This window comes from Taudactylus pleione, unplaced genomic scaffold (assembly GCF_031769625.1).
Source record: "Taudactylus pleione unplaced genomic scaffold, aTauple2 ptg000007l, whole genome shotgun sequence".
Classification (NCBI taxonomy): domain Eukaryota; kingdom Metazoa; phylum Chordata; class Amphibia; order Anura; family Myobatrachidae; genus Taudactylus; species Taudactylus pleione.
Genome location: NW_028284410.1, coordinates 20,475,146 through 20,487,727, shown reverse-complemented (window position 1 = coordinate 20,487,727; position 12,582 = coordinate 20,475,146). Strand labels below are relative to the sequence as shown.

The 12,582-nt window shown below is 46.9% G+C and overlaps 1 protein-coding gene across 1 annotated transcript in view; it reads left to right on the top strand.

The window, feature by feature from the left end:
* MYOM3 (myomesin 3) overlaps positions 1 to 12,582 on the top strand; it is a 222,094-nt gene that overhangs the window by 44,560 nt on the left and 164,952 nt on the right. Inside the window, exon 5 of the mRNA XM_088460571.1 lies at positions 7,566 to 7,723. Within this exon, the coding sequence (XP_088316697.1) occupies positions 7,566 to 7,723 (158 nt within the window). The remainder of the gene's footprint in view (positions 1 to 7,565; positions 7,724 to 12,582) is intronic.

Genomic DNA, 12,582 nt, shown 5'->3' with positions numbered 1-12,582 from the left:
TACAAGCTACATTAGGACAATTACTACAAAAAAGACAAACAACACTAAATTACCAAGACAGAGCTACACAAACCATTCAAATGTGTGTGTGTGTGTGTGTGTGTGTGTGTGTGTGTGTGTGTGTGTGTGTGTGTGTGTGTGTGTGTGTGTGTGTGTGTGTGTGTGTGTGTGTGTGTGTGTGTGTATTAGGGGTGTGCACCGGCCACTTTTCATGTTTTGTGTTTTGGTTTTGGATCTGGATCTTTCTTCGTGTTTTGGATCTGGATTGGTTTTGCCAAAACTACTCTTCCGTGTTTTGGGTTCTGGGTTTTGTGTTTTGGATCTGTATTTTTTTTTTAAAAAGAATAAAAACAGCTAAAATCACAGAATGTGTTGGTTTTTCTGCTCCTATGCTATTATTAACCTCAATAACCTTAATTTCCACTCATTTCCAGTCTATTCTGAACACCTCACACCTCACAATAGTGTTTTTATGTCCAAAAGGCTATGCTAAGCGACACGAGTGTGCGGCACAAACACGTGGCCCATCTAGGAGTGGCACTGCAGTGGCAGACAGGATGGCAGTTTGAAAAACTAGGCCCCAAACAGTACATAATACAAAGAAAAAAAAGAGGTGCAAGATGGAATTGTCCTTGGGCCCTCCCACCCACCTTTATGTTGTATAAACAGGACATGCACACTTTAACAAACCAATCATTTCAGCGCCAGGGTCTGCCACACGACTGTGGCTGAAATGATTGGTTCGTTTGGGCACCCACAAAACAAGCTGGCAATTAATCTGTCCCTGCACAAACTGGCTCTACGGAGGCAAGATGTCGTCCTCATCCTCCTCATCCACCGATTCCTCACCCTCTTCAGTGTTGTGTACATCCTCAACCTCACAGAGCATTAACTCGTCCCCACTGGAATCCACCACCACTGGTCCCTCTGTACGTTCTGGAGGCTGGTCTCCCTGGAAGAGTTGATAATTCATTTTTATGAACATCATCTTCTCCACATTTTGTGGAAGCAACCTCCTACGCCTTTCGCTGACAAGGTTCCCGGCTGCACTAAACACTCTTTCGGAGTACACCCTGGAGGGGGGGCAACTCAGGTAAAATAGAGCCAGTTTGTACAGGGGCCTCCAAATTGCCTCTTTTTCCTGCCAGTACAGGTATGGACTGTCTGACATGCCTACTTGGATGCTGTCACCGATGTAATCCTCCACCATTCTGTCAATGGTGACAGTATCATATGTAGTGACAGTAGACATGTCAGAAATTGTTGCCAGGTCCTTCAGTCCAGACCAGATGTCCAAACTTGGTCCTGCCTGCCCTGTATCACCGCCAGCGAGTTGCTTAGGATACCTAAGTTTTTTCCTGGCAGCCCCAGTTGCGGGAGAAAATGAAGAAGGAGCTGTTGACGTGTCACGTTCCGCTTCAGCTGACAGTGTGTTCACCAGCAGGTCTTTGCACCTCTGCAGGCTTGTGTCGGCCGGAAAGAGAGACACCACATAGGCTTTAAACCTAGGGTCGAGCACGGTGGCCAAAATGTAGTGGTCTGATTTCAACAGATTGACCACCCTGGAATCCTGGCAAAGCGAATGATGGGCTTCATCCACAAGTCCCACATGCCGAGTGGAATCACTCCGTCTTAGCTCCTCCTTCACTTTCTCCAGCTGCTTCTGCAAAAGCCTGATGAGGGGAATGACCAGACTCAAGCTGGCAGTGTCTGAACTGACTTCACGTGTGGCAAGTTCGAAGGGCTGGAGAACCTTGCACAACACGGAAATCATTCTCCACTGCGCTTGAGTCAGGTGCATACCCCCTCCTTTGCCTATGTCATAGGTGGATGTATAGGCTTGAATGGCCTTTTGCTGCTCCTCCATCCTCTGAAGCATATAGAGGGTTGAGTTCCACCGCGTCACAACCTCTTGCTTCAGGTGATGGCGGGCAGGTTTAAGAGTGTTTGCTGGCGCTCCAGTCTTCGGCACGCAGTCGCTGAATGGCGAAAGTGGCCAGAAATTTTTCGGGCCACCCAAAGCGTCTCCTGCACGCCCCTGTCGCTTTTCAGAAAATTCTGCACCACCAAGTTTATTGTGTGAGCAAAACATGGGACGTGCTGGAATTTGCCCAGATGTAATGCCCGCACAATATTGGTGGCGTTGTCACATATCACAAATCCCCAGGAGAGTCTAAGTGGGGTAAGCCACTGGGCGATGATTTCCCTCAGTTTCTCTAAGAGGTTGTCGGCAGTGTGCCTCTTACTGAAACCGGTGATACACAGCGTAGCCTGCCTTGGAACCAGCTGGCATTTCTGAGATGCTGCTACTGGTGACGCTGCTGCTGTTGCTGCGTAAGGTGATACATCTACCCAGTGGGCTGTCACAGTCATATAGTCCTTAGTCTGCCCTGTTCCACTTGTCCACATGTCCGTGGTTAAGTGGACATTGGGTACAACGGCATTTTTCAGGACACTGAGGACACTTTTTCTGACGTTTCTGTACAGTCTCGGTATCGCCTGCCTAGTGAAGTGGAATCTAGATGGGATTTGGAACCGGGGACACACTACCTCCATCAATTGTCTAAATCCCACTGCACTAATGGCGGATACCGGACGCACGTCTAACACCAACATAGCAGTCAAGGCCTCAGTTATACGTTTTGCTTCAGGATGACTGCTGTCGTACTTCATCCTCCTCGCTAAGGACTGTTGGAGGGTCAATTGTTTAGTAAAAGTAGTGGTGTTCCTACTTCCTCCCTGGGATGATGAATGACTCCCAGCAGCAGCAACAGCAGCAGCGGCAGCAGGAGGTGTAGCAATGCAGGATCCTCCGGAGGAATCCCGGATAGGAGAGTCAGTCATGCCAGTGACATGGCCTGCAGGACTACTTCCGATCCTGACTAAGGAGGAAATTGACGAGGAGGGAGTTGACGGTGTGGTTTGCAGGCGCTTGGATACAACAGGACAACGGGATTTAGGTGTCCCTGGACTGCTTACGGTCTTAGCCAAAGTTTCTGAACTTGACAGTAACTTTTTATGAACGCGCTGCAGGTGCCGTATAAGGGAGGATGTTCCTAGGTGGTTGACGTCCCTACCCCTACTTTTTCCACCTTTACATATGGTACATATGGCAAGACAGTTGTTGTCCGGATTTGGATAGAAATATTGCCAGACCAAAGAGGTGGAATGTTTGGTCTTCTGCCCAGGCATGACCGTGATGGGCTTTTTCATCCCACGGACAACAACTGTCTCCCCCGGAGCCTGATTTAAACAAACCACATCACCATCAGAATCCTCCTCGCCAACTTCCTCCCCAGCGCCAGCTACACCAGTATCCTCATCCTGTCGTACTTCAACAGTGACATCTTCAATTTGCATATCAGCAAGTGGACTGTGGGTGCTCCTTTCAGCACTTGCAGGGGGCGTGCAAATGGTGGAAAGAGCCACCTCTTCCCGTCCAGTGCTGGGAAGGTCAGGCATCGCAACCACCACCACACTTGGACTCTCCTTGGGGATTTGTGATATCTTCTTAGAACGCACAGTTCTTCGCTGTGCTTTTGCCAGCTTAACTCGTTTGATTTTTTTAGTGGGAGGAGGGCTTCCATCGTCATGTGAAGCTGAACCATTAGTCATGAACATACTAGGGATCGACCTTAGCCGTTCCTTGCCACTCCGTGTCGTAAATGGCATATTGGCAAGTTTACGTTTCTCTTCAGATGATTTAAATGTTTTTTTCAAGGTAATTTTCCTGAACTTTGTCATTTGGGATTGTATGTGCCCTCTACTATGACATTGGGCATCGGCCTTGGCAGACGACGTTGATGGCATGTTATCGTCTATGTCATGACTAGTGGCAGCAGCTTCAGCACTAGGAGGAAGTGGTTCTTGATCTTTCCCTATTTTATTTTTATCAGAGAAAGTTTGGTCCTCCATTTATGTTATATTGATATATACGTGCGGCTAAGGCGCACACAAACACAGAAAATAATTTTTTATTTTTGTTGGAGACTAGTGCACTTTGTGGGTTACACCACCCTTTAAGAAATGAGCCAGCCGGCCCTTTACTTATGGGACACAGGCGCACGCTTGGCGCTGCTCCTTTGTTGATGCACGTGCAGCCACAGTGCACACAATTCACAAACACAGAAACATTTTTTTTATTTTGTTTGGACTGCCCTTTGGGGGTTACAGCACCCTTTAGCGGTCAATCCAGCCGGCCTTTTACTTATGGGACACAGGCGCACGCTTGGCACTACTTTGTTGATGCACGTGCGGCTACTGCGCACACAATTCACAAACACAGAAAACTATATATTTTTATTTTGTTTGGAGTGCCCTTTGGGGGTTACAGCACCCTTTAACGGACAAGCCAGCCGGCCTTTTACTTATGGGACACAGGCGCACGCTTGGCGCTGCTCCTTTGTTGATGCACGTGCAGCCACAGTGCACACAATTCACAAACACAGAAAAAATATTTTATTTTTTTTAGCACTTGGGGGGAGCACCCCTGATGGACAGAGCACCCCCTAGACAACACTACAGCACCCCTTTAGGACTGGGACACTGCACAGGACTTTGGAGTGGACACAGCCCCTATGGACAACTGACTGCACAACACAGTCCAGCCAGCCCCTATGGACTTTGAAGTAGTGGACATAGCCCCTATGGACAACAGCAGCACAGCACAGCACAGCACAGCACAACACTACACTGCACTGCACTACACTACACTACACAGCCCAGCCAGCCCTAACTCCCACCCTCCCTCTTCACTGTCCACAGCCGAGTGAGAAAATGGCGCAGACGCGAGTACCTTATATAGGATCCAAAACCCGCGAGACCCGGAAGGTGGGATGATGACGTTTTGCCTCGATTTCAGATCCGAGTCAGACGGGAAAAGTCGAGCCTGACTCGGATCGGCCTCGGATCGGGGGGCTCGGGGGGGTTCGGATTTCAGAAATCCGAACCCGCTCACCCCTAGTGTGTGTATATATATATATATATATATATAATTATATACTGTAATGTATGGAAACCCCCCCTTAAAAATCCTGCATTTGCCCCTGTAGATGGATTTACTCCTAAGTCTAGGCCCTTAGTGCACAATGGGCCTGATTCATTAAGGATTGCAGCTGTGATTACACACGCAGTCTCACTGCGAAAAATGCTAATGTCTGTGATCGCTATGCCATCGCAGCACAACACTAGGACGCCCATATCCCCTTACTCACATCCGTAATACCACATCGCATGCAGTGAAAGGCCAAACTACGTATATGAATCGCAGTGGCTAATTTCTGCATGCCCCTGTAACGGCGTTCAAACTCACGGGCATGTCTGCGTTTTGCTGACCACCCCCCCATCACCACCCCCATATAGTCACTTCCTCTCAATCACTATGCGATGGGTCTGCATAGTCACTGTGATCGCAGTCTGATCGCAGTGAGACCTTCGCGCATGCGCAGAACGCAACATTTGGCCAAATACATGAAGGTAACTGGAATTTTGTAATATTGTTGTCCGCTGGGAATCAGTATGCAATATGTACTTCAGATGTGAGGGTAGGTTGCATGGAAATGTGCCTATTTGGCATCCTGTCGACTTGTTGACATTCAGAAGGTCGATACCAGAATGTTGACAGCTTCTGAATGTCGATAGTCATAAGGTCGTCAATCAATATGTAGACATTCATTTAGGTCTACATGGTTAAATTGTTGACACATTCAGAATGTCAACATTTAACATTTTGGTGTCAAATGTGACTTGTTTTTTTTGTTGATTTTTAGGTTTAGGATTAGGTATTAGGGTTAAGCTAAAATTTACAAAAAAACATTGGTGTCGACATGTTAAATGTCGACATGCTGAATGTGTCAATATTTTAACCATGTTGACATGGATACATATCTACATATTGATTGTCGACCTGAAGACCATGTCAACATTCTGACTGTCAACATTCAGAGCCCATCGACATTCTGGTATTGACCTTCTGAATGTTGACCTTCTGAATGTCGGTAAGTCATACCACACCTGCCTATTTGTGTAGGACAAAACAGGGATCTTCTGAAAATGAGGATCTTACAATGCATATGTATCTCCATAACAGAGATGTGGTGGATCTAGGCATACTTTCTTCAGGTGGCTTTCCTTGTACAGCACTGACTTCAAGTCCCACTCCTAAGTACTTCTAGTTGTGAGTTACTAAAAGTCATCCTTGCCTATTCTCCTGGAATATCCTGGAGACTCCCGGTAGAGTAGACCAGCCTCCCATATATTGGCATCTTCCCCAGTGAAAAAGGTGGTGCAGGGGCGCAATGTCACAATTTGTGGTGAATCATATCTTCATGGCTCTACAATAATGCAAAATATTTTCATTGTACAGTGGGGGTGGGGCAGTAATGGCACAATTTATGGTGACTTACCACTTCCACCTAGATGTTCCCTCAGGGATGCCCCAGATGTGGCATTTAAAATGTAGGCAAGTATATTATAAGTTACTGCTAGTGATGACACATTGTTCTTAGCTGCTGTTTGTAATGGAATAGTTTGTTTCTGGGTATCTGCTGGGTAGCTACAGCTATCACTTTGTTTCTTGGACTGGCATTGGCGTGCATATTGAGCAAACCTATGGGGACTGCTTTTGTGGTCGGAAATGGAGGGACCACGGCAGATATCTGAGATATCTGCTGCAGTCTCTCCTTGTTACATTTAGGGGATGCTTAGATTTTGCAGACACCCCTCGAAAACGGACGTCCCACAAAATGTGCTTAATAAATATGCCCCTTAGAATATGTGTTCTATGGCCCTCATTCAGAGCCGCACGTTAACAACAGTACGCTCGTTCCGAGCGATGTTTGCACATCTGCGCATGCGTACGCTTTTTAGTACGCATGCGCGAACCAGTCAGTGCGGCCGAAAATCCTTTGTACGCTATATAGCGAGTGCCGGCTATTTTGAGTGACAGAATGAGGCGTATGTGGGTGGTAACAGGGGAAGGTGCTTGAAAATGGGGAGTGGAGATCCGAACGCAGGCGTGCTTAAAGGTCAAAACGGGCGTTTTAAGGGAGTGTATATTTAAAACAGCAGCGTCATTGACCACGTCACTGGGTTATTTTATAGCCCGAACTGCACGCAAATTTGTGGTAGCAAACACCAACCACAAGAATAGCGAGCAGTTCATACGCTGGTCGATGTACTCGATTAATCTAATAAATAGCGGACATGACGTAGGATGCGTGCGGCCAGGGGGCGTTTTTAACAAATAAACGAGCGTATGTTTTGCTCGCTCGTTCAGACTTAGAGGCGTGAACAGACTGCAATGTGCGTACGGATCATTTGAATAGCCACCCCTTGTTTTTAAACGAACGACCGCAAATAGCGTACGGCTCTGAATGAGGGCCTATGTTGGTTTGTGTTTAAAGATCTGTTAGGATAACTCAGTAACATTTTCAGTGAAACTTCTGTTTAACATTATATTCAAATGTTTTGCTTTGTTCATTGGGAGTTCAGGGAGATATGGGTTGTGGAGAGAGGATATATACATGACATATGATATTTACATTGTGGTTGTGTATTATGTGTAGGCTGAAGAGAAAGCCAGACTGAACAAAGAGTTCAAAGAGCTGTGTGCGAGACGTGCACCTATGTTTTGGATCCCACTCAGGGCGCACTGTGTGTGGGAGAGGATGTCAGTCACACTGGCCTGTACTGTGTTGGGAACACCTAAGCCAGCTATACAGTGGTAAGACAGCATCATATTCATCTTAACCAGTACATTACTATTATGTAAAAAGAAAACTGTATTAATTTATTTACTGACTTCGGTGCTTGTCTATTATACTGTAATTTTGAAGAGCCAAACTTTGAAAGAAAGCGCAATATTATAAGTGATACTATTATTACCTAAATGAGCATTCTGTTTTTGAAAATATGACAACACAAACCTATAAGCTTGGCATACATTGGTATCAACAAACTGGCCTGATACTGCCATGTGTATTGCTCATCACCAACAGCATAATCCAGGTGTCAGATGATTGCACACACTGACAGCAGGCATCGTTGGCCAAACTGTAAACTGCTCCTCCATCATGCTCATACATAACAACCACATAATTTGCCAAGTGTCCTGGATCATTCAGTTCACAGAATATACAAATAGATATGAGGTTAGTGAAGTCTGTAGGTAATATGTCCCTAGGGGAAGAATTAGATATTTTTATTTATTTTATTCTTATTATTTTTTATTTTATACCTAATTTGTTTTGTGAAATGTACTTTAAATAGTTTCTATTAACATTAATTATGTTTCATTATAGTATGTAGCAAGAAATCCACTTTAAAATATTGGTGCAGACTTGTGGGAAATCGCTGATACCTGCAAGTCGCAGGCTATTACATTTACCACTCAGGGGTCTATGTATTATCAAGAGAAAAGGGGTAAAAACGCTAAAGGCAGAGAAAATCCATATACATACCAGGGATGTGCAGGCTCGGATAGGTTCGAGTTTGCACGTTGAGTTCGGATTTTTCCCTCCGAGCCTGCACATCCCTAATACATACTGCTTCTCGATATTTGCTATTGGATTTTCTCTGATTTTCTGCCTCTTGCGCTAGCTAGCTGTATCTTTTTCACACTGCCTATGGCAACGCTAATGCTGGGTACACACTAAACAGATATATCTGCAGATGATGGTTTTCCATACACACTGAACAACCATCATCTGTGTTGAACTGTTCAGTGTGTAGGAGGGGGCAGGTCCCCCTGGCCGGGGGGTGGGTCGGAGCTGGGACCCCGCTGCTGCCGCTGCATGTGTACGGGTGGTGTGCAGACATATCTGCTCATCAGCTGTGGCCGACGGGCAGCAGATATATTGGCCGATCAATTTATCGCCCAATAGATCTGTCAGTGTGTACCCAGCTTAAGGGGGAGATGTATTAACGGCGACATCGCCGTTGCGGTACATGCCCCCCGACTTCGCGTACATACCGCGGTTCATTACCGCGGTATGTACCAAGGATTTCGCAAAGGACAGCTCTCTCGATGAGAGCTGTCCTTTGCGATGCTGCCGGGCAGAGGGACTTCCGGGTTGAACACCCAGAAGTCCTTCTGCGCATGCGCAGAAGGACGCGGGTCGCGGGGGCTCATGGGAGGGATCCGATCGGATCCCTCCCAGTCCCGAGCGTCGCGCAAAGAAGCCCATAGGCTTCTATTGGGTAACGCCACCTGAAGGTGGCGTTACCTAGCGACGTGAAGCAGCAGAATGCAGTGCATTCTGCTGCTTAATACATACGGGGAATGCGCTAAAACCCCCGAAAACTGCATTTTCGGGGGTTTTGCCGTTAATACATCTCCCCCTAAGTGTTAAAGATGTTATCATTCTGTTTGTTTACTTACCAACTCCTGCCTGCTCCAGCTCTGACATTGCATCCCCTTGCTGCTCTTATCAGCTTCCTGTTGATTGTAGTAATGCGATAGTGAAGTCTTTTTTGTTTGTTTTGTTGAATGTCAATAAAGTTGGTTTTGGTTTAAAAAAAATACAGTGATGCCAGAGGTCACGCAGCAAAGGAATTGAGGCGCACATGCGCATAACAGCATCAGGAGCCGAAAAGCATCTGTAAGGAAACTGCTGAGGGGTGAACTTAATGTACACCCTCCTTGGCAGCAGGTTTCTTAGTAAACAGTGCTAGCAAGGCAAAGCAGGAGCTGCATTAACTCCACTGTAAGTGGAATGTTAGTAGTAGTAAGTGACGTACAGTGAGGTAAATGAATGGGAAGGCACTGGGTAGTATCAGAGCCAGATTTACAGATACAGATCCCGAGGGTTCATGTGGGCATTATACAAAGGTACAGCAGCATATAGTGCGGGAAATGTGGTGTGTTTTGATCAGGGGTGTGCAGAAAAGGAAGACAGGGGAGGCAGTGCCTCACCTGCAATACACTTTTTACTCCAGAGTTTTGACTATAAAAATGATTAGAATAATACAAAGAAGATATTCTTTCTTATAATTTTTATAGTGAAAACTTTGGAGTATACCTAAGTATGACAGGAAAGGCTCTGCCTCAGTTTGCTTTGGAATTATTTAAAAGTGTAGGCCAACATTCATGCTCATATATGCACAGAGGGATAGAGGGCAAATAATATAAATGACAAAAATCATTTTCTACAGTACAAAATCGGGGTAGGCAGCTAAAAGATTTGTTGGGGTCACAAACTGAAGTCAGGGCGGACTGCATACAATACAGCTAGAAGGCTGAAATCAGTACAGGTGGCAGGCAAGGATAACCAGAACAAGCAGAAGCCATGGTTAGTGGCAGGCAAGGATAACCAGAACAAGCAGAAACCATGGATAGTGGCAGGCAAGGATAACCAGAACAAGCAGAAGCCATGGTTAGTGGCAGGCAAGGATAACCAGAACAAGCAGAAACCAGGGTTAGTGGCAGGCAAGGATAACTAGAACAAGCAGAAACCATGGCTAGTGGCAGGCAAGGATAACTAGAACAAGCAGAAACCATGGCTAGTGGCAGGCAAGGATAACCAGAACAAGCAGAAGCCATGGTTAGTGGCAGGCAAGGATAACCAGAACAAGCAGAAGCCAGGGTTAGTGGCAGGCAAGGATAACTAGAACAAGCAGAAACCATGGTTAGTGGCAGGCAAGGATAACCAGAACAAGCAGAAGCCAGGGTTAGTGGCAGGCAAGGATAACCAGAACAAGCAGAAGCCAGGGTTAGTGGCAGGCAAGGATAACCAGAACAAGCAGAAGCCAGGGTTAGTGGCAGGCAAGGATAACCAGAACAAGCAGAAGCCAGGGTTAGTGGCAGGCAAGGATAACCAGAACAAGCAGAAGCCAGGGTTAGTGGCAGGCAAGGATAACTAGAACAAGCAGAAGCCAGGGTTAGTGGCAGGCAAGGATAACCAGAACAAGCAGAAGCCAGGGTTAGTGGCAGGCAAAGATATCCAGAACAAGCAAAAGCCAGGGTTAGTGGCAGGCAAGGATAACCAGAACAAGCAGAAGCCAGGGTTAGTGGCAGGCAAGGATAACCAGAACAAGCAGAAGCCAGGGTTAGTGGCAGGCAAGGATAACCAGAACAAGCAGAAGCCAGGGTTAATGGCAGGCAAGGAAAACCAGAAAAAGCAGAAGCCAGGGTTAGTGGTAGGCAAGGATAACCAGAACAAGCAGAAGCCAGGGTTAGTGGCAGGCAAGGATAACCAGAACAAGCAGAAGGCACGGTTAGTGGCAGACAAGGATAACCAGAACAAGCAGAAGCCAGGGTTAGTGGCAGGCAAGGATAACCAGAACAAGCAGAAGCCATGGTTAGTGGCAGACAAGGACAGTCAAAACGAAACACCTAAGTATCAGAGAAGGTAAGTAATGTCAAGGCTACCAGTGTAAACAGTAAAAATGAACTAAGATGCAGTGGAAGTCCTCTGTTTGCCACTGTTTCTATCCTATCCTATGTTATAATCCTGACACAAAGCTAAACACAATTCATTTTCTATCTTAAACTTAGCAAAAAACTAATTGAGGTGATGAATACCAGAAACGGGAGGGAAGAAACCAAACCCTGTGTAAAGTCCATTTCCTTACCCTAAGGATACTATATAAATCTAGAATAGGAATTTTTTTTAAATATATATATTATATAAGTACATATGTATGAACAGCTGAAATTAAGAATTTATTTTAGCTCTTAGGCCCCTATGTACTACAATCTGCATTTTAAATGCGCATTGTAGTGTGATAATTTCACCTAAATTTGCGAATTTAGTAACTCACGAGAATGTATCAACACTCTCAAGCAGGGACAGAGGGCCTGATTCAGACCCGGTCGCAAGCGCTGAGCGCTCGCAACCGGGTCAATGGTGGCCCAGAGCGCATGCGCACGACGGAGCCGGCTCCGTTGTGCGCATGCGCAAGACCTGGATAGCGACGAGCACTCCGTCACTCCGGGTCTCGCAACAAAAGGGGCGAGCTGTTGATGTTGAGTGATAGCTCGCCCCGTTTGGTGGGCGGGCCGGGGACGTGGCCGGCCAAACTGAGGCGTTCCCATGTGAACGCCTGCCGTTTGGGGGCGGCCCCACTGACATCACGAGTGATGTCAGTGGAGAGATTCCGGCTCTGTTACAGCCGAAATCTCTCTGGGGCTTGTGGCCACGAGACCCTACCACAAGGGTCTCGTCGCAAGCCCGATGGTCGCGATGGTCTTGATCATCGCGACCATCAATGTGGCCGCTCACTATAGCTGTGGGAGGTCAGCCACAGCTATGCGAGCGGCCAGGAGGCCGCACAAGAAAAAAAAAAACAACACCCTGATTCAGAGCGAGCGCTCTTTCAGAGCGTCCGGCTCTGAATCAGGGCCAGAGCTTGCAAGAAAGCTCTGTCCCTGCGAATCATCACAGCACAGAGAGTGCCTCTGCGCATGTGGTGGCTAGTGCTACCCCCCCCAAACTCCCCCGTGGAAACACCCCCCCCCCCCTCTTCCCCCAGCTGACACTACTTGCCTCGGTGATTGGTGAACTCTCTCCTCCGGTCAGTTGGTCTCCGGGCTCCTTGTCTGTGACCCCGGTCAACTGTGCTGTAAACTGAGATTCCGGTTTA